The sequence below is a fragment of the Vigna angularis genome, chromosome 11 (genome assembly GCF_016808095.1).
Source record: "Vigna angularis cultivar LongXiaoDou No.4 chromosome 11, ASM1680809v1, whole genome shotgun sequence".
Lineage (NCBI taxonomy): Eukaryota > Viridiplantae > Streptophyta > Magnoliopsida > Fabales > Fabaceae > Vigna > Vigna angularis.
The window spans coordinates 2,336,575-2,361,588 of NC_068980.1; the positions used below are offsets into that span (position 1 = coordinate 2,336,575).

The 25,014-nt window shown below is 32.8% G+C and overlaps 4 protein-coding genes across 5 annotated transcripts; 2 read left to right on the forward strand and 2 right to left on the reverse strand.

Annotated features, from left to right (window-relative positions):
* The first annotated feature begins 3,596 nt into the window (after positions 1 to 3,596).
* LOC108333185 (NDR1/HIN1-like protein 13) lies at positions 3,597 to 4,828 on the forward strand. The gene has a single exon (XM_017568550.2). The coding sequence runs from the start codon at positions 3,848 to 3,850 to the stop codon at positions 4,598 to 4,600; it is 753 nt and encodes a 250-aa protein (XP_017424039.1). The 5' UTR covers positions 3,597 to 3,847; the 3' UTR covers positions 4,601 to 4,828.
* Positions 4,829 to 7,552: 2,724 nt separating this feature from the next.
* On the reverse strand, positions 7,553 to 15,129 carry LOC108334283 (transcription initiation factor IIA large subunit). 2 transcript variants are annotated; one of them, XM_052870430.1, is made up of 11 exons: positions 14,777 to 15,129; positions 14,330 to 14,488; positions 14,071 to 14,223; positions 11,523 to 11,574; positions 11,389 to 11,447; positions 11,085 to 11,210; positions 9,208 to 9,348; positions 8,398 to 8,458; positions 8,134 to 8,300; positions 7,950 to 8,033; positions 7,553 to 7,868 (listed from the first exon to the last, which is right to left on the reverse strand). In XM_052870430.1, the coding sequence occupies exons 1-11, from the start codon at positions 14,897 to 14,899 to the stop codon at positions 7,845 to 7,847; spliced, it is 1,149 nt and encodes a 382-aa protein (XP_052726390.1). In that variant the 5' UTR covers positions 14,900 to 15,129; the 3' UTR covers positions 7,553 to 7,844. The 2 variants fall into 2 exon arrangements, with proteins under 2 accessions (XP_052726390.1, XP_017425530.1); XM_017570041.2 differs by having other exon boundaries at positions 8,134 to 8,303; positions 14,777 to 15,119.
* A 3,919-nt stretch (positions 15,130 to 19,048) lies between these two features.
* Positions 19,049 to 20,768, forward strand: LOC108333469 (serine/threonine-protein kinase BLUS1). The gene has a single exon (XM_017568923.2). It carries the CDS (start codon positions 19,115 to 19,117, stop codon positions 20,627 to 20,629), a length of 1,515 nt encoding a protein of 504 aa, XP_017424412.1. The 5' UTR covers positions 19,049 to 19,114; the 3' UTR covers positions 20,630 to 20,768.
* A 537-nt stretch (positions 20,769 to 21,305) lies between these two features.
* Positions 21,306 to 22,890, reverse strand: LOC108332951 (LOB domain-containing protein 22). The gene has a single exon (XM_017568252.2). The coding sequence runs from the start codon at positions 22,888 to 22,890 to the stop codon at positions 22,240 to 22,242; it is 651 nt and encodes a 216-aa protein (XP_017423741.1). The 3' UTR covers positions 21,306 to 22,239.
* Positions 22,891 to 25,014: the final 2,124 nt, after the last annotated feature.

A 25,014-nucleotide genomic window follows, 5' to 3' on the forward strand; every position in this document is an offset into this window, starting at 1 on the left:
TCAGCCCCAAAACCCTCTTAAATAACCAGAAAAACGTGTTTAAATAGTAAAACGCGTTTACTGAGTCAAAACGCGTTCAAAACGCGTCCAAAACGCGTACAGCGAGTGAGTCTGATTTTGACAACTTTGTCAGTCCGGTTGAACCCCTTCCCGATGTCGGAATTACGCGTATAAGTACTCGAATCGAAGCTATTCGAGTCTACTTTCTAATGGAAAAAGAATCAACTTAATATCTAATTTGTACAATTAATTATAATTAAAATACCAAACCATGTCAAAGTTGACAGCATTGTATTTTGCATATAACTTTAACTTTTGTTACAACTTGATACATTTTTGGTTTCTTACTCTACTAATGACCCAAGATTCACATTTTCCTTTAATTTTTCAGGGTCTTACAATTGCTAATCAAGTTCTCTCGCATTAATGATATTCACAAAATTAAAAGATGTTTCATATCAATAATACAGTTTTAAAAACTAATATAAAAAACATTATTCATTAAACGATTTAATAAACTATCTGATTTATTTAGACCTCTTTATAATCAAGTATCCAAGGTTACATGTTAATAAACAAGAGAACCATAGGTATTTCATATACTTTCAATCTAACTTAATAAAAAATAAGTTGTTAAAATAAAATATATGAAGGGATCTTACAGTTAGTGATATCCTATTTAACTTGGAAAGTATTTTTCTAGTTAATAGGGAAAATTGTCTTCTGGTCAATAAAAGAACATGTTTTTATAACGCTATAAATAAATATTTGAAATAAATCAAGAAAATAAAATATTTTAAGTATATGGAATTGAATATTCACTTTCTTCACTTCTTAACTTTTTTTTGTTAGTATTTTTCAATCTTGTATCAGTTAAAAATAGTTTAAATCAGTTTGATATTTGATTAAATTATAAATTAATGATGTTAAAAATGTGTTATAAAAATCTTAATAATCATATCGTAAATTTCTTCATAAAATTTTCATTAGAATATATTTAATAATAGTTTAATTCTATTAAACATGATTATTAATTTAATTATCCCAGTTCGAACGATTAATTTAATGTAATTTAGGTAATATATACCGATTGATACAAATAATTATAGCAAATAAAACATAATTATTTCTTCTCATCGACAAATACAAAATTTTAAGGTTGTATATGATCATTATGTTTTACCAATCAAAAATTTATACAAGAGATGCCAACATTCATAAATGTAAAAACTTCATATTGTTGTAGGAAATTTTAAAAGTTTACTAACATACATTCGATATAAATTTCCATTTTTTTATTTATTTTATTCTTGTATTCATAAAATTAAATTTCTTATTCCATTAATGAATAGCATGTAAGAAAAATAAAAGTACTAATAGAAAAAATAGTTTTCCATGCTCCAATAATCAGTTAGCAAGTTACTTTAAAATAATAGAAATATGAAAAACATTACACACACACACACATATATATATATATATATATATATATATATATATATATATATATATATATATATATATATATATATATATATATATATATATATATATATATATATATATATATATATATATATATATATATATATATATATATATATATACTGATTTGGTAGTTGCTTTGAAATGCGTTCCAAGATTTAATATCTACCCTTCAGTCACCTTCTACCATCATCTATCACAGCTACCCAAAAATAAAATACTAATAAATGATCACTTGTGTCGGTGAAGTTACCCCAACTTTAAATGCTCTCTTTTACAACATTTTTAATGTTACAAACACATAAAAATGATGATATTTTAATAATTTTTTAACAATTTTTTATAATAGATTACGTATAACTATTATTTTATTGGTCTATATATATTTTAGATTGATTAATCACATATTACTACATAAACGGTTAAAAAATTGCCGAAAAAAATTGTTAAAAGTATTTTTTCCTAAAAAGAAACTGCGTGTCTAAATTATTTCTTCATGGTCTTGGCTTTCATGTTTAATAGGTTTATGTTTAATACCAACAAATACTTGCAATAACATGGCATAGGGGGTTTAGGAAAAATAGTCATGTTTGTAGGAAAATAATAAAACTTATCTTTTAATAATATTACTCCTTTGATTGACCTTTATTTTAGGTTAATTATTTTAACATTTTCAAATACTTGATGACCTTTGAGTTAATGTCGGTTATAATCATTTACTAAGTTACTAATAAACTTAGCCGGTTACCAAATATACTTATCAGTATGAATCATACCAAATATATTAATTTTAATGCTAATTAATTTCATAATAAAGTATAATTATTTATAATAATTTTAATTAAATTAATATATTCATTTCAAAACTTATAAATAAATGTTTTGATGTGAAGAGGTACATTATGTGTATTTATTTATATATTGACTGTTAATTATCAAATATTAAATTAATTTTGAGATCGAATCTTATCTTAATCTAGACAAATAATTTAATACAACATTTAACATTTAGATCATAAACAAAACATAATAATTCTAATAAATGACTTCGATCCGATATTCAAATAAATTAGATTAAATACAAAATAAAAACACATAAATATTTACTTAATACAATATATCACTTAACAGAACATATCATACATAAATGGCGAAATTTCAGTAATATAACACGTATAAAAGTGTTAAAAATTAAACAATATAACTTGTTTGGAGTAGGATTAAAAATCTGTATCCGCATTTATGTGTTAATAATTATTTTGGGATTTTATTTGCACAGGTCTAATCCTTAGTTGGAAGATAACATGTGCAAAAGAATAAATAACCTTGTATTATTGACTTTAATTGTGTGAATGATTAAATAAAATACGTGATTTATTATTAGAGATCGATAATTGGTAGTTGCCATTCATATAATTTGGTGCTATGCAAAGTCCCAAGGAGGAAATCAGGGAAATCGTGGCCGTGTGATCATTTCATGAAGACGATAACGCAAAGGTGGCAAGCAGAGAATTAAAGCCATGAAGTCCACTGCATCAGTTTCATATAATGAACATCGTTTTTCGCACGTTGGAAGAGAGTCTAGAATGTATTAGTAACATCTCACATCACATATACCCTAATTCTCAAACCTCCACTTTCTCTACAGGCGCGTTGCATTCACTCCCCTACACCCAACATTTTATTTTCCTTGCAATTAATACTATTTAATTATCAAGGATTAATGTTCTTAAATAATTGCCAAATAATTAAAAAGAAAAAGTAACGAGTATGCATATTAGTGATTTAATTGATTGGGTGGTGGGTGAGTAATATGAAAAAGAAAATAGTTGTCTAAAACATAATCGTAAATGTCATTGAATGTGTCTTTAATTTCTTTGGTCAAATCCCAATTGAAATTTTAATTAGGTGGGAGAAAAACAAGTTGACCTTAAGTACGATGGTGATGCTGACTAATGAAGGAGATTTAGAAATTAAGCGTGAAGAGCATTTTGTTGCTGCATTTGTACGCACGCGCCAAAATTGAGAGAGCTGGATCCAGCTAAAGGGTGTTGTTAGAACGTTACCATCTCTCTCATCTAACCCCACCTTCTCCAACTTCTAATCACTGTTTAATCCTTATTTATTACTAAACAACCTCTTAATAACCCATTAAACATTAAATCCCTCTCTCCCACTCTCACTTCTCATAGTGCAATACCACCACCTTCTCAGACTTCGCGTTTCTCTCTCTAGTCAACAAACCCAAAAGAAAAAGGAAAAAAAAGATCTTTTTTTTCCTCATTCTCTTCTTAAAACATCTTTCTCTTTTCATTTCACCGACAACAACGTTAGTTAAACCAAAAACACTAACACCATCGCCATGACAGACAGGGTGTACCCTTCGGCAAAGCCTGCCGCAGCCGCCGCCAACCCCGCTTTCCCGGCGACCAAGGCACAACTCTACGGCGCCACCCGCCCCACCTACCGCCCGCAGCCTCACCACCGGAGGCGGAGCAAGCGCGGGTGCTGCTGCACCTTCTGCTTCTGGCTGATCCTCACCGTGCTTGTCTTACTCCTCCTGATCGGCATCGCTGGCACTGTGTTCTACCTGCTCTACCGCCCCCACCGCCCTACCTTCACCGTGACGTCGCTGAAACTTTCGTACCTGAACCTCACCGCCTCCTCCACCCTTAACTCCCGGTTCGACGTCACAGTATCCGCCACCAATCCCAACAAGAAGATCCTTTTCGCCTACGACCCCACCTCCATCTCCATCCTCTCCGGCGACGTCGACGTCGGCGATGGCATCGTCCCTGCCTTCCTGCACGGCAAGAAGAACACCACGCTCATCAAAACCTCCATTGTGAGCACCGGCAGCGCGCTCCAGAGCGACGACGCGTCGCGATTGAAGTCCAGCATGAAGAACAAGAACGGGTTGCCACTGGAGGTGAATTTGGAAACGAAAGTGAAGGCCAAAATGGGAAAATTGAAAACCCCAAAGGTCGGAATCAGAGTCTCCTGCGACGGAATCAGAGTGAATCTTCCCTCCGGCAAGAAACCGGCGACGGCGTCCACTTCGAACGCGAAGTGCAACGTGGATGTTAGGTTTAAGATCTGGAAATGGACGATTTGATCTGCATGTACACAAAAACACAACAACAGAGGTGTGTACTGTGTTAATTGTCTTGATCGTTTTTTCTTTTTTTTTCTCTTTGGTTTTAATTTTATTTTGGTATATTTTTGGAGAATTTGTTCATATTCATAAATTACTTGAATGCGTGTAAATGGCAACGGCGTTTCAGTCGGTGACTGACAGTTGTTAGCATGTTGAATGTATACTACTACCACTATTTTTTTGCTACACAGGTTTCCATTTTTCTATCATTTTAACTCGTTCCATATTTATTATTTATTATTTATAATACGGCACCGGTTGCAATTATTATTCTTGTAGGGGTGTGGCAATGTAAAATATTTGTAGGATAATCGCATTTAATCTGGCTAATCATTAGTGGAAAAGATCAGCATGAGTGTCCACACCTTTTGGTTCTTTTGCTTTTTAAATTTATTTATTTTGAAATTGCATGGCTTGCACCACCGACAGAGACAATAATAATTTTAATTGTGAAGAGTGTGACCTAAAATAAAATGATTCAAAATGAGTAAACTAGGTAGGAAAAACAGGTCTAAGTATTGACAGAAAAGGACTAAATAACCACATTTTTACTAGTTTTTAGTGTAAACTATTTTGATTGGTTGAAATAATTATTTGTTAGAATTTGGAGTGTAGTGTAGCAGAAGAAGCATTAAGGGGTAGTTTGTTTGGTTGTTGTGGTGGTTAGAGGGATGTGTAATGTTCCAATTAAGTTAAGTTGTGATAAAGCTTATCTCTTTGAAAAGCAGCAACCAATGGTGGCAGTGACCACTTCGTTAAATTCTGCAACTTTTTTCTTCTATTTACTATTTGCTCTTCTCTTCAATTATTGTGCTTTGCTTCCTTTTCCTACGTAGGGACCACCTTCGCCTTCAGGTGCCCTTTTCCTGCAAATTTTACAAATGTCATCTAAATAATAGTCACGGAATTCTTTACACATCTTCAAGTAGAAATTAAGGGTTTGATTAAGAAAAATATGAGTGGAAATAAATTAAATATAATAACACGGTGTTTTGAAATACCTAAAAGTCTCTAATTATGATATATCAACTTGAGGTTCGATGTTTTTAAAATTAATTATCTTTATATAGTGACTTTGACAGAATAATTTTAAAATTAATTAATTATATTTTAAATGGTGACTTATTTATAGTCCACAAAAGTTAACTTTGTATGAGAATGGATTTATTTTTAATTTATCAAGATAATACTATTATAGTGGGGTTGAATTTATATTGTGAAAATTAAACCAAACCCTTTTAGTATAACGAGAGCTTGATGAAGATTAAGACCGTGTTCCTATCTATTTATTATCAAATCGCATTGTTTAGTTTAAAAAATGCAAGTAACATAAAATTTAAATCAGAATTGATTTTCTGAGACAAAGACATCTAGTTCTAAATTATGTGAACAAGTGTTTAATTTGTATGTATGAAAAATTATTGATGTTCTAAATTTTTAATTATTATTGGTGGCTTTAAATTCCTGTGAAAAAAAAAACTCCAGTAAATGCAAAAAACTTTGCATTTTCCGTGATTTTGACATGTAAAACCAATTCCAGTTAAATCTCAAACACAACATTTCATTTCCATGACATGGATAAATATTTAAGCATGAGAACCACATTTAAAAAATTGTTTGATAATTGTTTTCGCAACGTTATTAATATAATTGAAATTCTCAACTGTAAAACTTTTTGAAATGAAACTTATGAGTTGCTATTGTTGGATAAAAAGAACTATTTTAATGGAATTATTTTTTTACAATTTAATCGAACCCAATTCGATTTACAAAACTCAAGAACCCAATTCCTAAGAGTTTCAAAGAAAAGAAAGAAAGAGTCCATTGAAAGGAAACTGTTATCACTATAGGAACAAAGTAAAAAAGCGTCAAAACAAAAGGTGAAATAAGAAAAAGTAAAGAGAAAAGAAAGCCAACGACAAATTATTGTTGAGAGTTCATATAAGTTGACAGTGAATGTTCATTATTCCTAGTTTGAAACGAAGACTTTGTAATACTATAGAGGAGAAAATATCCTAGTAAAGTTGGAAGGACGAAGGCACCAGTAAAAAACTTAATCGGATTAGGATTGACCTTTTCGCAGAGAATTCAAATATTAAAATGTTCATTGTGCTCATAAAAAACTTAATTGATTACTATTTAGAGAACCGAAAAAAACCAAACAATCTTGAAGTAAATGAGTTATTGAAGCTCACAAATGGCAGAAACAAGGGCGTAGTGTTAGCCTCATAGGAGTTGTGGATGAGCATTGTGAGTATAGATTAAAAGTAGAAGAATGGATATAAATAAGAGAAGAAAAATTGACAACACCCAGAGTGTTTTCTAGTGGAGAGTTTACGATAATAAGATCAAGGGCATAAAAAGAATGCATTTGAAAAATAATTACACATGATCCATTGCCCTCAATCAATAATCCAAGGAATGGTTTCAGTATGATTGTGAAAGCAAGTGCATTCTGAGTAGAAGAGCGACACATCGTGTTTGATAGCATTAAGGAGAGAGATTTAATCTCATGGTTTGGTAAGAAGCCAGACATATTTCGTTTCGGCTGGTCGCAACGATTTTGGTCGGAATGTCAGAAAGCTTAGGATTGAACCGATGTAAATCATTACTCGTGCATGGTTGATCTCCTTGGTCGTGCTGGACTTTTGAAAAGGTAACTGATATTGTTGGAAAACATGTCTATTGAACCTAACGAATACGTTTGGTAGCTCTTTGAAACTCGTAGAATGTACAGACAAGAACAATTTCTAACCTAAAGGAAAAAAAACAAAAGATCTTCATGATGCAGATGGAAGATAGGATGACTCTGGAAGAGTAAGGGTGTCGGCAAGGACAAAAGTTCTTAAAATACCAAGCCACATTTTAGCTGGGAGGTCTGGATGAAGTTTATGCTAAAATTAACTATCATTATCATACAAAAGATTGCTAAATTAACCAAATCGACGAAGTATACAGAACTAAAGGAACCACATACTACAATTGCTGGGCTCAAGGAAATGCCCGTGTCTGTAATCAGGTAAAGGCCAAAAATTGCTCATTCTCTCTATGTACAAGAGGCCAACATCAAAACAGTCTCGAAAAGGTAAAAGGATTTTCCTCTTCCTGAAACATTCGCTTAACAAGTATAATTAAAGAAAGATGATGAAGCACTAAACGACATCTCTGAATCATGCTTCACGAAAGCACCACCTCCAACAAGTCAGAATTCAAACTCTCCTGTCGCCTGCAGATGTATGACAATTCGATAGATTACATTGGAAAAATAGAAAATAACATTACATGTTCTCCTTCAACAGTGACAAACCTTGTTGAAGAGAATGTCCTTATTATTTATGTGCATGATGCCATCCTTTAGTGTGCATTTCCACCTGCTCTTGGTACGTGTCACCTAAATTTTGAGCAAGATAGACCCCATTTTAGAGAATAATTTATCCAACCCTGAACCACACTACCTACAAATCCAGTCCAGAGTGTAGGGAAGTTGTTACCTTATCAAACTGGGCCAAAACAAGATGATGTGTATTTTGGTCATCTCCTTGTTCCATGTCATCCAATTCGTCATCATCTTCTTCATTTAGTGGAGGCTCATCGTCGTCATCATCCTCATCATTTCCCACCTCATTCTGAGCCAAGAGAACAGGGGTGCTAACTGGCACTTCTAATAATTAATAAAGGAAAAAGAATCAGCAGATGTGACGTATTAAAATATATATAATGATAAGCCATAAAAATTTTCCACATTGTTGACTTACCAGGAGGAGCTGGTGTATTAGAAATATTGTAGTCATCACTGAACACTTCGTAGTTGTACATCTGCCAAAGGATGAAACAAACCAAGATGATGGAACGCGAGACGTGGAGTAGGGAAGTGCCAAATGAAGCATAATGCAATTTAAACACTAAAAAATAGTAACTGCAGAGTTAGGTAGAATTTTCTAGTCCCCGTTTGCTCTCCTCTGGCTATACATTAGTCTATCCAATTATTTGAGGTTTTCAAGTTCCATAAGTAGCATGAAGTTAGCAACTAAAAATCAATCCCCGTAACTAATAAGCAACTAATTCATGTTCCAAATTACAAACATGTTAGTATATTACAAAATTCATCTTGAAATTAAAATCAACCCCTTCAATATAGTTCCTTGGATTTACTATTTTGTCCAATTTTGAATAAGGGAAGATGTAGCTCATTAACAGACACTCATGTAAATGGCAGAACTTAAAACTGTGTTGTTTCGCACTACTCAGTAATTACGGAAATAGTTTTGCACCAATAGAATAATTCAAATAATTAATAAGAGCTCATCAAATATAAATAAAGTGCCTATTGAAACCTTAACATCGAATGTGGTTATTAATTGCAAAAATAAAAAGCCCGGGTATCTATCTACCAAGAACTAAGAGAGATGGTATGTCTTTTTCACAAAATTATAAGGGACAACAAAAGATTAGAACAAGTAAACAAAGTAAATGCAATTCTTGGTGTGGAGGGAAAAAAAACAAAAGTGTTTATTTAAATGATATCATGAGTGTAGGAATGAGAGGGGACAAATATCACTACTCACATTTGGAGTACCAATCTCATCATCGTAAGGAGCTGGTCCATCAAGTTGAGGAATTCTAGTAGTCAACCTCTCAACATCCGCTTGCATTTTCCCTTTGGAAATAGTGTGATGTGAATTAATGGAGATATCCCCTCCATTTACCTAATTGATAGATATCCAAGAGTTCAGTAACTGAACAATTTTTCCATCAACCAAACAAGTAAATGAAATTAACTGACAGATAATTCACTTCCTTGTGTGTGTTTAAAAACCAACAGAACAATATATATTCGGTACAAGAGTGGAATAGGCAAGAAGCTAGGAATTTTAAATTCTCAATAAAGCTATCTGATGAAAATGTCTATTCTGTGGATCATTGTGACAGTCAACAATTATTACTTTCATATTGAGATTTGAGATGGCAGTAAAACAAGTCTGAAAAATAAAAAATTTGAGGACAATTTTTATGAGACTCTTAAAGTTGGTAAATACTACAATATTATATAGCAGCTCCCAGGTGGACAGATAGTAATAAATTCCACTCGACCTAGAATATCAAACAATTGCACGGAAATCATAACCCACGTTCTTGAAGAGTTGAATAATTTGGTTTCAGAATAAAAAGCCCCAAAAATTATAAAACTGTTGACCAAAATAAGGTATTAAATTTCCAAGAAAAATACTATCTCATGAAGAGTTTTAATGCGAGAGAGAAACTACCTGAATCATTATGCTATCTTTAGAAACTACTACAAAGGAAAATTTCTTTCTACAAGCCAGAGTGATACAGGACGCAAGAAAATCAATTATAACTACAATTGAAGATCCTAACAGAAAAATACTTTATAGACTAGACTGACCATACTCGAGTGCTTGTACAATAGTTCAATGCACAAGAAAGAGGTAGAAGCAGGAACTAAATAGAGAAAAGGGCAACAAAAATAACAATGAGAAAGATTGCTTAAAAATAAACAGCAGGAAAAACCAGCAAGGAGAAACATTATCATTGTGAAAAATCAATCCTTAGGTAGAAATAAACTGAACAAAAAAGGAATGTCATTCTAAGGATTTTATTTTGGGGTAAAACTTTGGGAGTTGGGCTTCATAGTTTTGATGTAATTTGAATCATTATTCATTTGTTTTCATGGAAAGCTGTCAGAAATTTGTTTGAAAACCCTTCAGAGATTTCCTCATAATCTATGCATTTTTTCAAAATTGACAGATGCAACATAGGTAGCTACAGCAACGGTTGCCCTCTCCATCAGTAATCACTCAGTTGCCAACTATTGGCAACCCCCATTCCGGAAAAGAAGGGGAAAGGAAAGTACCTCAAAACAGGGGTGGCAAGATGTACTTTTACCATCCCCCATGTCCCATCTTGTCTCAACCTGTTAGGTTTCTAGATAGAGGATACCAGGAAAACCACTGCAACCACCTATACTCACTGAATAGATTTTGTATTATTGATTCTAGGCAACAAGTACAGCCGGAATGCATCCAAGGGATAATGTTCCCTTCACACAGGATGCCAATGATCCTGTCAACAATTCTCCAAACTTTCAAAAAACGTCCCTGCATACAAAGACCCCCAAACTATATATAGGAAGTCTCACTCAACCTAACAACTACTTCTCTATATGTTTCCTCCTAACATACAAATTACATATCCTATCACAACCCCTCCCCCTAAAGAAGGGAGAAAGAGAAGTGTGAAAACCAACAAACTAATTATAAAGCAGTATATCCTCGCTCCCATTCAGTAAAAAATATAGTTTACAATGAAACCAAAAGTAATAAAGACAGTAACTTAAACCATTAACATCACTAAACACAGCTTACAAACTGCATACAAATATCCTGCTGATATAAATGATGCCAATCGATACAGAAACAAGTACCTCAATTTCAAAAACTCCCAGTGCAGCATCCCCAGCTCCATCTTGTTGAGGTATATATCCACCAGCATTATATTGAGAAGTCAAATCATTGCGCTTACGCTTCCCTGACGACATTGTAAAGAAGTCCTACAATTTTTTAAAGCATGAGTAAAATGACATTCCAGACAAAAATACCTACAACGTGTTTTGCAACAATAGTAACACAAATAGCTGGCTCTATAAAATAACCCGACCATGATGAGGTCTCTCTGAATTTTGACATCAGAGAAAGCATTCTTCTATCAGTCCTAACTGACTTGCTTACCTGTGTCAGAGGTTGATTAGAAGTTCCTCTGTCTGCCTCATCCCGCCCTTCCACATAAGCTACAGTAATACAAACCATTATTACTGCAAAACCATTAGATTAAACACTTTATCCTGAATATAAAAGACACTCACCAACATTGACATCAAGTGAAGGCCTCGGGTTCATCCAAGGAGAAGGAGGTTGCTGTAGAAGTTTACAAAGACAACATTAATGTACACCTTAAAAAAAGTCCATGCCAATGATTTAAACAGAATAGTTAAGCCACTGAATAATAGCTATGGATTAAAAGAATAGCATAAATTGATAATGGCATTTGAGAAACTTAAACAAAGTTATAAATAACACTATAGCAGTGAAGGGCGACCCAGGGCAAATAAAAAGTCAAAATGGTAGTTCATTTTCAAATAATGGCTACAATTGCGTCCAAAAAGAAGCATGGTTTTAAATACCTATTTTTCACTCAACAGAATAACTTTTGGTGTTTTTAAAGGGGCAAAGTTGACATACCCCCCTTACGAATTTAAAAAACTCCTATTTTTATGTTGTTTCCCACATAGTACCACCATATTAAGTTACACTGCATCACACCCACTAGCCACTACTGCGGAGCCTGTTGTAGAGAAGTTAATTATAGTGGCTGTAGCAGCACACATTCTGTGGTGATATCACAATATCTCTGCCAGTATTCTCCTCATGATGGAACGGTGTCATTTGGTATCGTTTGATGTTTTACCGGGAGAATATCAGAATTCCACCTCCATTTTCATTTAATCTTATCAGAAACCCAATTTCCACCTACCGTGAGTGTTTAATCTCATTAACTAGAGACATGGCTAATGTAGTCCTTATTAAACTTGGGCAATCATCAGCTTGCAAGTCATTTTCGTTGGGTAAACTTAAGCCCTATGCCAAAATTTTAAGATTGTATTATAACTTATCATTGATTCATCATTAGGACACCCATCATTGATTCAACCCTAAACAACTCTATTGCTCTGTTTGGTAGAAATGAAAGAAGTTGAGAGCGGAAGAGGAAGATGTTGCAAACAAATGAAAAGAAGAGTTGTTTTGTTGGAAAGAAATAGGAGGAAGAAATATTGTTTTGATTCATTATTAATAATTTATTATTATTATTTAATTGCTCATTATTATTAAAACTATTAAAATAAAATAAAATAAAACAAAAAATAAATAAAAATAGCCCCGTAATTGATTACAAGCCTCCTAGAATTGATTATGGGGATGTTTTCAACTCTAAAAAATGTTAAAAACCCAACATAATTGATTATGTTACACTTATAATAAATTATATTGGACTTTCCTCCCTTTTCTTCTCATTTTTCAGCAGCAAGACAAGCCACCACTCATTGCATCAATTATTGCACTCTCATCTCCTTTCTTCTCAACCAAACCAGTTCCCTCCCTCCTTACTCTTTCCTTACTCCTTCCTTTCTCTCTCTCCCTCTTTCTATCATAACAAGTGAACCTTTAATGCCCACTCCTACACATGACAGGGTGTTATTGGGCTACAGCAGTTGTCTACACTCAAAATGTCCAGTTTTGGGGCGTGATGGGAACTGTTTAGATCCCATATCAACAAGAGAGATATGGCCAATGTAAGACTTAGGTAGTTTCTTAACTTACAAGTCCAGCCAGTTTTGTGGGACAAGCCCATATTATAAGTTCGGAACCTAAAACATCACTCCAAGATGACGCCCACCTTTCTTCATCAAGATTGTTGACATTACAAAGCATTTTTCAGCTACTTACCTGAAAGGTCGTTTATGTTCCAGTCAACTCCTGTATCATACAACATTGTCTATCCTTTCTTCTTTCACCACTACCAATTTTTGTAATGTATCTTTTATTTAATGTTCATGAGCTCCCTAGTCTTTAGTTCTTCTAAGATCTACCTTCTAATTTTTTATTATTCTAACTGGGCATTGTTGTCTTCCCATTGATCAACAGTAATGATTTCACTCATATGTCCCCCATGAATATTCTTTAATTTTAGTTTTTTATTAAAAAAAAGGTTAACGCGAGTTTTTGTAGCATAATTTATGTAATATCTATAAACTTCAAAACAGCAGCTATAGCACTTTCAAGGCCAGCCACTTCCCACTGCAATTTATGATTGACTACTATGATTTCCCAAACTTCTACCGTCTATCACCCATACTGTTTGACTAAACCAACCTCTCTCTGTTGGTATTTCTGGTGACACCCGCCACTCATTTCTGTACTCTGAACCGTCTACCCATTTCTGTACTCTGAATCCTCTACCCATGTTATTTTCTGTGTAACATTCACCCATGTTTCTTATTATGACTTGTATTTGAACTATGATGTATTTTAAACCGTTTTATTTCCTTGACTTCAGTTGTTACTTACTGAGTTTGCTTAAAACATATGATTTCTAATTGTTGATTAAAAATATGCCATAAATTTTGATTAATTTTTAAATACTTAACCATTTATAGGTATATAGTATAATAAATAAATTATTCAATTTGATTATTAGAATGGTGGCCATGCACTAAGATGCTATAGTGTTTTTAGGTGTGTGTCATTGTTTGAGATATATATAACTGGGAGGAAATGAAAAAAATTAATTTGACAATGTATATTGAAAACACTTTTATGATATATCATGAGACCAGCCAGCAAAATGAGCTTTACCATATATGTAGCAGGTCTTCCTCCTTTTACATCAGCATTTCCTCCTGTATCATTTCCAGAAGAGGGGTAGTCACTTGGTCCAGTAGGAATGTTATAGGTTGAGTTATCCCCAGTTCCAGGCAAAGGGGTTTGTATCGGAGTTTGCAAGGGAGTCTGCACGTTAAGAAGTGCATATCAACTATCCAATAATTTTAACTCATAACAGAACATTAAAAGGAGACATCACTACTTGAAGTCATAACTATGGATCAAAACTCACAGGGGGAAAAAGCATTTCAGCAGTAGGAGTCTCATACTCCTCGGTGTACGGCACGTTAAGATCATGAACCGGAGTAACACCGGGAGTTGGCTTAGCTGCAGTTGACCTTTCTATGGGACCCAGCACAGCCCCCGCCTGCATCATCTTTGACTCCCACATCTACACAAATTACAAACAAAAGAAGAAGGATGAACATCTTTAACACCGCCAATAAAAGTAATATTAAAAAAAAAAAGACCATAAAAAACAATCGATCCGATCCAAACCCTAAATGAAGGAACCAGTCCAGAAAGAATAAAAAAATCTTCCGGACTAAATCAAAATCAATACACGTTCAAAATAGGTGTATAAACATCAAATAATCAGATTTATTTATTCATATATAGAGATTGAAAGTAAATCGTGGACATATAAAAATAAAAGAGGTGGAGATGATAATTTAATTACAGCTTGAAGCTCCTTGAGAACTTCCTCCCCAGGCCCTCCGTTGTTGACGAACTCGTCACGAACCTTGACCATGACATCCTCAATTACATCTATGTAAACCTGGCTGGTGGCGGAAGCTGCCATGACGAATGTTAGTTTGAGTAGAATCCCAGAGTGTCTCCTATAATTCTCCTTTGAGAAGCGATTTGAAGGAAAGTTCAGTGGAGGAGATGGAGAGGAACCATGGAAAATTGTAGGCTAGGGTTTGTGATGAAGGTGAAGAGTGAGAGCTGAGTGGAATGGCGAGGAGAGAGAAGTGGCGGACGAGAAGGGGAGAATAAAGAGAAGAATATAAATAGGTTCGCATCCGATTTTAAACACCGTGACACGTGTCAGTATTTCCTTCTTCTTTATCTTTCCATTCCATTTCTCAGACCACCTTCTACGTTTCTTAAGACCAACTGCACATACTCACTCACCTTTTAATTCTTACCATTGCTACTATTGCAGATTTTTTTTTAAATATATTTATCTATTATGTTAACATAATTTAATAAAATTTCTTATCAAATTTGAGAAAGAAAAATAATTCTTTAAAAGAAGTCATTTGTATATGTAACTATAGATTAAAAATATCAAAATATAAAATGTGTACAACACAGTTTTTTATATTAAATTACAGTGATGAATAAAGAAACTAAAGTTGAAAATGTTTATATTTTTATTCATATCTATCTTAAAAATATCTATATCTATATATCTATATATATATATATATATATATATATATATATATATATATATATATATATATATATATATTATTCTAATAGTGTACGTAATTTTTAATGAGAAATATATATTATTCTAATAAATATTGTGGAAAAGAGAATAACATACATATTCTTGTGTTTATATATGAAAAATGATGACTTCTTCCTAAAATAAATATAATTATGAAAAATTCAGAAAATAAATATAATTATGAAAAAATAATTAATTTTTTAATAATAATGCATATAAAGCAAATTATATAAAGCAAATTAAACATAAATTGTATAAAGCAAATTAAACATGTTAAAAAAATACAATATAATTTAAAATAAATTATATATTAAAACAAACATTAAACATTTGAAAGTTAAAATTTTAATATAATTTAACCTAAGTTAAAATTTAGATATTAATAAAATTCTATATATACTCCTGGTCTTATGTTCTGTTGGTTTGAGCGAATTTCACTGTAAATGGAATTTAAGAAGATGGAAATATAGGATTTTTTTTGTTCGCTTGAAAAGAAATGAAGGTGATGCTCCGGATGAAAAAACGGAATTGTTTACCTACTCTCATCTCTCATGTTAGGAGAGATTTGAAGGGATTTGGTGTAATTTTCCCTATGCTTTAATAATAATAATAATATTATTATTATTATTATTAATTGTTATTATAATAATAAATAGTAATAATAATAATACAATTTTTTATGTTAAAAATTAATTTTTATTTTTTTCTTTTCTTATAATAATTTTTAGAATTATATATAATATTAATAATTATAGTTTTATATTATTTTTATATTAAAGATATTTTAATAATCTTCAATTTTTATCAATTAAAATCTTCAATTTTTACTAATTATAACATTAATAATTATCATTTTATATTACTTTAATAATTAGAGGTATTTTGGTAATCTTCTATTTCTATCCATTAAACAAATTTTTTTTTATTTATCACATCAATCAAATCCTACACTAATTCTCATAAACTTTACTTCTAAATCCACTCTCAATTACCTCCAAATCCACTCAAACAAACAACAAAAAATTCACCCTCAAATCCTCCCAAATTCATCAACTCACTCTCCGCCAAATCCTCTCCTCCAAGTGAACACACCCTTAGTGTTCCTCTCACGCCATACTAGGTTGTGATTTATTGTATTCATCCTATGGATTTGGGGTTTCAGTTTTTTTGGTATTATTTTGGGGATTGATGTGCTTCTTATCAGTTCCTCCTTGATCAAATTTGTGCAGGGTTATGGTGAATTATGTGATGTTTGCTTCATGAATGTGGTTCATCATCAAATATGTGTTGAAACAGTAAAATTTGTTGTTGGTGGTTGAAACAATGTATCTCAATCGAGTGCTCTTTTCTTTAATTCTTCGTCTTTACATCCAAAACAAACAATGTATGTGAAAACTTCAGCACAAGATTCTGTAAAGCTTTAGGTTTTTGTCACCTTACATTTTCTTATGTGAATTTGAATCTATAACTACATTAACTTTTTATCATGTCTCTAACTTTAAAAGGATCACCAAAATAAAGTATTAGGGGTGATGTTGGGATGAGACACAGTTGGATTCATAAGAAAAAATATTTCTTCAATAAATTTCTACCAGGTAACCTATAATTTCATTATTGTGTTGATAGAAAATTGAAACTTATAATGTATGATTTGTAACACAATTTGTTCCTGTTTCAATAACTTCCTATGTTATGTGTCCTTCTACAATCATTATAGATTTTTGAAAATACAACTTGTTGATGGATGTGTTTGTTGATCTCTAACAACTTCTGCAAAATATTTCTTTGAAGAAGTTGTATGATATGTGAAACAATTTAGGACTTTTGACGAATAAATTGCACACCATCTTCATACTCCTTCATTTCGCCATTTGCAAATAAGACTGTCAAGTATGAATTTGATAGGTTTTATGTGTCGCTAAACATATGCGCGGCAAAATTATCCATGTAGTGATGGGTTTGTGCTTGAGTTAACTTAAGCAAAATAAGTGTATCAAAAAATGTGGTGAATGGATGAAAGTTATGTATGTGTAAGTTTTTATAATGCACCAAATAAAGTACTTGATGTGACATGAATAATAATAGTCTGAATAATCATAAAAAATGTACATTTATTACAACAAAAGTACATTGTTGTTTATCAAACAAGTATTTTATAATGATATTTGTTATCTATGTCTTTCAATGTCACAAGTTTTTTGTGTTATTTGTTTTTAAGGTTGTGTTTGTTGTTCTTATTTGTGAGATTCATTGTCTTCATCACTTTCTTCAGTTTCAATCGATTGATTTGGATGTTTTGACGGTTGGTGAGACATTGTAAAATGATAAAAATACTGTAATGAAGAACCTACATGGAATGCGGATGGTGGATCATTGTGAAAGAACAATCATATGTGATGGACTTGCACTGAAGGTTAATGTTGGTGAAAATTTGTCATAAGAGGTAAGAACTTGATGGTAGATGAGTGAGGTGGGACATTTTACTCCCAATGTCCATATCCAAACATTTGATGTAGATATTGAAAGTAATTAAAGGAAGACCTATGAGGGTCATGGTAGGGTTGTGGGTGAGGAGGTTGTTGTGGCATATTTAAAAAAAAACAATTTACTTTATTTCTTTTAAAATAATAATAGCATGAATTAAGAAAAAAAAATTGTTAACTCATCATCAGACGCTTTTTTTTAAAGGTGAAATATACGGAATAGTATGACTTATGTACCATTGCATTGCACACATTATATTTATAGTCTCGACACCATATATAAATTAGGCTTATCAAGTCCAATTTCATCCCTACTAAATGAAATTGGTCTACTACTTGAATTTATAACGAAATGGATCAATCAATTTTGGATAAACTCAAAAATATTTTTACGACCACAATATAGGAGGACATGTCCATTTCATCAATAATTCTTACATCTTTGTATTGTTGATTGTTTCTTAATGCATATACACCGCCGCAGATTATTTAATTAATTGGAATTTTCGTCAATTACAAGATATCATCTGTATAATAAGAATCAAATTCTTCTAGTAATCAACTGCAAAGAGGTGTAATCGATTGCACTTTTGTGTTTCATAAAAAACAATTTCATGGTAAACAATTAGGGAACTTATAATCGATTCCAGTTTTGAGTAACACGAATAAAGTTCACTGATTGAATGTCTTTTTATCTAAAGAAAACAAATTAAAAATTGTCCTGCATCCTCAATTATATCGTGATAAAATTGTTGAGAGACATGATGACTTTCACTTTTCATATTAAACAAAAGAGTGACATGTACAAACGGCAAGACTTTGTAATTTTTTAAATTTTACCATTTTCATAATATATGTTTCGGATTTGCATAGGAAAAAAAACTAAAAATATGGCATCCATTCACGTGATTCAAAGTGATAGAAAAAGGCGATTGGTTATATATGCAAGGCTGTGTGATTATTCACATGCATGCACGGAGAACTCAACGCAACACTTCCTTTTTCTTCAACAGTCACAGGAAAAGCGCTTTCAATCACTCACTTTCTTCTCCATTAATTCCTCCACCACTCCATGCAACAATGCATCATTCATTCATTTCCATTCTCCATGGCAACCAACCAACTCAGAGAACCACCCAAAAGACTCCAATACCCACTCGACTCTTCCTCCTACAAGCTCCTCAACGAGATCGGCGCCGGCGTCAGCGCCGTCGTCTACAAAGCCATCTGTATCCCCATGAACTACGCCGCGGTCGCAATCAAATCCATAGACCTCGACCGTTCCCGCCCCGACTTGGACGACGTTCGTCGCGAGGCCAAAACTCTGTCCCTCCTTTCACACCCTAACATCCTCAAAGCACACTGCTCTTTCACCGTCGACCGCCGCCTCTGGGTGGTCATGCCCTTCATGGCCGCAGGATCTCTCCAATCCATCATCTCTCACTCCCACCCCAACGGCTTAACCGAGCCCTGCATCGCGGTGGTTCTTAGAGACACCCTCAATGCCCTCTCCTACCTCCACGGCCAGGGCCACCTCCACCGTGACATAAAAGCCGGGAATATCCTCGTTGACACAAACGGACAGGTAAAGCTCGCGGATTTCGGCGTGTCGGCTTCCATCTACGAGTCCTCCACGTGTTCCTCTCTCAAGTTCACCGATGTTGCAGGCACGCCGTATTGGATGGCTCCGGAGGTGATTCACTCGCATACAGGGTACAGTTTCAAGGCTGATATATGGTCCTTTGGGATAACCGCTTTGGAGCTCGCGCATGGAAGGCCTCCTCTCTCCCATCTTCCACCTTCAAAGTCCATGATGCTCAAGATCACCAAGCGGTTTCGGTTCTCCGATTTGGATAAATATAGAAAGGGGAACGGGAATAAGTTCTCCAAGGCGTTCAAGGACATGGTGGCTTCTTGTCTGGACCAAGATCCTTCCAAAAGACCCACTGCTGATAAGTTGCTGAAACACCCCTTCTTTAAAAACTGCAAAGGAACTGATTTTCTGGTCAAGAACGTGCTTTTAGGGTTACCCAGTGTGGAGAAAAGGTACAAGGAGAGCAAGGTTAACGAACATGCAGATGGGGGAGGCCACGATGATGATGATGATGATGAAGACCCCGCCATGCTGGTGAAGGAGAGAAGGATTAGTGGATGGAACTTCAACCAAGACGGGTTGGAGCTTGATCCTGTGTTTCCAAACGATGATGCGGGGGCTAAAAAGGCTGAGCTTGGAGGGGAAAGTGTTATGAGAAAAATGGAGGAGCTTGTCAATGATGGTGGAAATGAAGCAGGAAGTGGTGGTGGTGGTGTGAAGAAGAGGGAGAAGATGTTGACGACTTTGAATATGCTGAAAGGGAGCTTGGAACAAGAGCTGTTGGAAGTGAAGTTTCTTGTGAATACAATAAGAGGAGAGGAGGAGAGTGATCGTGATCAAGTGGCTGCTGCTGCTTCTGCTGATCATAGTGAGGAGAAGGAGATTTCTAGGCTCAGGGCTGCACTGGAAAATGAGAGGAAGAAGAACTTGCAGCTGGAGTTGCAGCTCCACAACTGCAAGATTCAACTTTCTTCTCTCAATATTTCCAACTAAAAGCTCTCAAACACTTGCATTCTCCATGCTTATATGTAAACTTATGTTACCTGAAACAGCTTTAAATTTCATTTTTCTTAATCAATCACCTTGTTTCTTACATGAATAAAAAAATATATCAAGTGATAACCATTTTTACTATATTATGTTAAGAAAATAAAAAATGTATGGTTATATTTTCTGTGGTGTGAAAATATCATCACTCTACTAATATTTTTGTATTTAAGATTAGACTTCAATATTAAGATAAAATTTATTATTAATAATTGAAAACATGTTATTATGACAAAGTTGTAAACGTAATATCTTAAAATTTAAGTAAAAATAGGTTTCAACCCCATCAAATGGATTTCCATAACTACATTAATATATTAAGAAATGAAGTGTAACTAATAAATAGATAGATTTAAAAGCTTATCAAGTAAGTTGAAATTTACAGATCATACTTTACTTATATTCGTTCACTAAAATCTTCCTTAAATTGCTTCAATTAAAATCTTCTTTAAACATACCTGTGATAATATATACTGGGCTTTTCTTTCCTTGTTCAATATTTTTCTTGAGAAAAGGAAAATAATTATTCTCTATTCTTTAATGCCAAAATTACTTTGAACAGAAAAAGGGAAGACTCACTACTTTTATATATTCTGAATTCAAACATCCATTCATTGGAAATCTTCTCTAACTTCACATAAACTCATCACTCAGCTATATTGTTTAAAGAAATAACAGCATGAACTCCGTGATGTTTTGGTGTTGTTTTGCTCATTACTTCTCCAACTTTGAATGAACCAGACAGTAGTTCAAAACAAGTGAGACATAATTTCATAATAATAAAACTACATGATAAAGAAATATGAGTGGTGATAAAGTGCCACATCGTTTTATCACGAGTCTCCGTTCATCGTCTAACCTTTACACGCCGCCACCAACACCCTTAACCTTAACAACGACAAAAACAACCTTAACTCCCATGAAAACAACGCTAGCAGCAGCAGCCCTAACGCCGCCACGCCGCCCTGGTGTCATGGACCGCTTCCCCTTCCTCCAAATTCAGCAGTAGCTTCTCGTAACATTGGTCAGTGTTTCTCCTTGACCGGGGCCATGACCTCACCCACCATTCCCCTTCGGATTTGAATCGGCTCCGGTTCAGAACGACTCCGATTCCTCTCTGATTACGAACCCAAACGACTGCTGACAAATTACAATTAGGGTATGTAATAATTAACATTTAAAGATTAATAATAGAATCACCATGTGTAGCAGGTGGCAGCGGCAACATTCTGTTGGCTGCAAGACACATGTTATGCAGTATAGTTCATTCACATCAAGAAACTGAATAGCCTTTGAACACAAGCAGATACAGAGAAGTGATTATGGTGATTGGAAGGACTTTTGAATTTGATTTCGATGACTGGAAGGACTTTTGAATGACCCAAGAAAGTTTCTTGTTGAAAGAAAGAAAGAAAAATATACCTGTAAGAGGAAATGGATTCAGAAGAATCTAAAATAAATAACAGTTACACGAATACATAACACCTAGACTTGCATCAACCATATCATTGGATTCTTGAGACCAAGAAAGAACGCACTGATCATACCCGCAGCCATCAGGGATCTTGATATTGGCTGATGTCATCCAGCGGCGATAGCCACGGAGAGAAAGGTACTAAGCTGTCAATGTCCGACACGTTCATATCTTCTTGCAATGAACTGTAATTAAAGAACGAATCTTTTGGTTGTTCTTGTTGTTGAAGTTGTGAGGGATCATTTCCAAGTTCTTGTGGGTGAAGTTGTGACGGATCTTTTGATTCTTGAAGTGACATTCCTTGATGATAAGGGTCGTGGGAGGAGGAAGGTGGTGGTGGTGGTGGTTGTGGTGTGGCGATGGAATCAAGAGCTTGTGCTCTGAAGAAGGCAAGGTGTTGAAGGAGAAATTGGAGTTCAGATTCTGCAGAAGCGATGACAGATTGCAAGTATAGAATGGTTCTCAAGCAGCCCCCAACAGGGTCTTTGGCTCTCATATCTGACTCAAAGATAATGGCGTCGATGGCTGAGTTTCTGTTAACAGGGTCAAGAGGCTTGATCATGCTGGTGATTTTGCCAACTCCGAAAAGCTTGTGAGCATTAAGGAACTGTTTTTGGCGATAAGGAGGAAAGAAAGGTGCGAGAATGCAGTTGGGTCCGCACTTCCTGCGTTGGAACTTACAAGCAGCACAAGCCTGTATGGTGCTCCTTGAGGAACTCGTGCCACCTTCCATGGTTTCTGCAAATTTTAAGCCGAAATGAGAGCCTTTAATTTCTCACTGCTTATTCTTTATATATCTCATTTATCTCAACAGATTCTGTTATGCCAAATGGTATTTTTAGATCATCAAGTAATACCAAATCAATCTTCTTCATAAGTCTTTTTTTTTTCGTAATAGTTGTTCATTACTTACTCATTAGTAATTAGTAATTTAATTATACTCTAATGGTGAAATGTGGTTTTTTTTATGTGAAATGTTCAAAATTCAGTTTTATACCTTTTAAAAGATTACCTATTTTAAGTCCCTTTATCTTTAAAATCTATTAAATTTGATTAAATAGTATTTTATAAAGGAAACACAATGTTTAGATAGCATTTGAAAGATTAAAGTAGTGTTTTTTTTTTTTAAATCAAAGTGAAAAAAGGGTAACTTTTCTTTCAAAGAAACTAATATTTTATGTGTTACAATTAGTATGTTGTAAACTACACATACATAGATGTTGTTTAATGTGACTGTCTACATATAAGATTCACTTGAATTTAATATGCTATGGTTTACAAAATTAATTGAATCAAATTGATAGTTAGTTACATTAAAAAAACTGAATTATTTTGAAAATAAAAACTGAAACTGGGCTGTTTTTTAGTTTAATTTCTAAAAAGTGTAATATTCCTAACTAAAATATTGAAATTGGAATGTAGGTTACAAAATTAAAATATATGTTTAAATATATCTATATATATAAGGATAATTTAAATTTTGAGATAATTTGGTTATGGTTCAATTCAGTTTATGTAGATATTAGACAGTTTAATTCAGTTCACCTAAACAAATTATACTGTGTTAGTTTAATTCTTCAACCATTTATGTAATTTACTCATCCCAATAATATCCAGTTCAATTTCCTCCTATTCTAACTAGTGTTTCAATCCCTTTTTAAATCATGAATAGACAGATATGTTTGTTTTTGTTTCTTATAATAATATTAAAAAAAAATGCTCTTTTGAAATAGGTATGAGTTATGATAGATATGATTAAATGAGAGAAAGCTTAAATACAGAATAATAATACATATATTAATTATGTATACAGGTTTGGTTAACCCATTAATATTCTACTTAATATATTTTTGTTTTGGTGTTAAAAAAAATCTCAACAGGTATTTGTGTATAAAAAATTAATGGTTATTTTTACATAAGATTTATAATAAATAAAAAAATAATATTAGAATTAAATTTTACAATAATTAGATTTTTGTAGCTATATAAATTACGTTTTAGATTTATGATGAATATTTTACATAAAGTCAATTTTAACTTTTAATAATGTCTATCATAACAAAATAACTATTGATAGGTTTAGAAAAATATGTTCTAAATGTAATTATTAATTGAATGTGGTAAGTGGGACGAAAATTTATTATTTATTAAATTAAAAAAACTACTAATGTTGTTCTAAACTATAAAAAAGAAACAAAGTTGGGTGAGAGAAAGAACAAATAGAAACTAACTTAATGGTTAAAAATATTTTTCTTTTAAAAAAGTGTAAAGAAAACTTTGTTGTTGTTATTGTTTAATTTTAATGAAATTTGATGTTAACAATCATAACTAGAAATTATAATAGTAAAAACCATTATTTATTTATACCTATATATATATAAAAGGAATTATTTTTTGTTTGTCTAAATTTGTTTTCCAAATTTATTCTTTAAATTGTTTTTTTTTTAAATTAAAATAATTATTTTATCAATTTTATTATTTTTTAAAATTTAATGATTTTTTTTTAATTTTACAGTTTTTATAAACTTAATAAATTTTTAATTATAACTATAAAATAAATAAAATCTACTTATAATACAATTATAAAAATTATTTATATTTAATTTCATAATTATTATAATAATAATTTTATTACTTTTTAATTTTTCAATAGTTTATTATCATAAAATTATATGAAATTAGCTTTATATAAAAAGTGATGTAATATCTGAAAAAAGGATCAAGTATAATTTTATCCACTTAACTAAATATTTGGTATTTTACTGATAAAAAATAAAACTAAATATTTAGTATAAATTTTGTATATACTAGTAGAAATATATATAGAAATTTTATTGCAGTAGATAAAGATTGAATA

Excerpts from the sequence above, each read along its gene's own strand:
- LOC108334283 (XM_017570041.2), bottom strand. The coding sequence starts at position 14,899 with ATGGCAGCTTCCGCCACCAGCCAGGTTTACATAGATGTAATTGAGGAT. Across the intron at positions 11,575-14,070 it reads GAAGACCTGCTACATATATG|CAACCTCCTTCTCCTTGGAT; the intron begins GTAAAGCTCATT and ends AAACTTCTACAG. Across the intron at positions 11,211-11,388 it reads CTAATCAACCTCTGACACAG|GACTTCTTTACAATGTCGTC; the intron begins GTAAGCAAGTCA and ends AAAAAATTGTAG.
- LOC108333469 (XM_017568923.2), top strand. The coding sequence starts at position 19,115 with ATGCAACAATGCATCATTCATTCATTTCCATTCTCCATGGCAACCAAC.
- LOC108333185 (XM_017568550.2), top strand. The coding sequence starts at position 3,848 with ATGACAGACAGGGTGTACCCTTCGGCAAAGCCTGCCGCAGCCGCCGCC.
- LOC108332951 (XM_017568252.2), bottom strand. The coding sequence starts at position 22,890 with ATGGAAGGTGGCACGAGTTCCTCAAGGAGCACCATACAGGCTTGTGCT.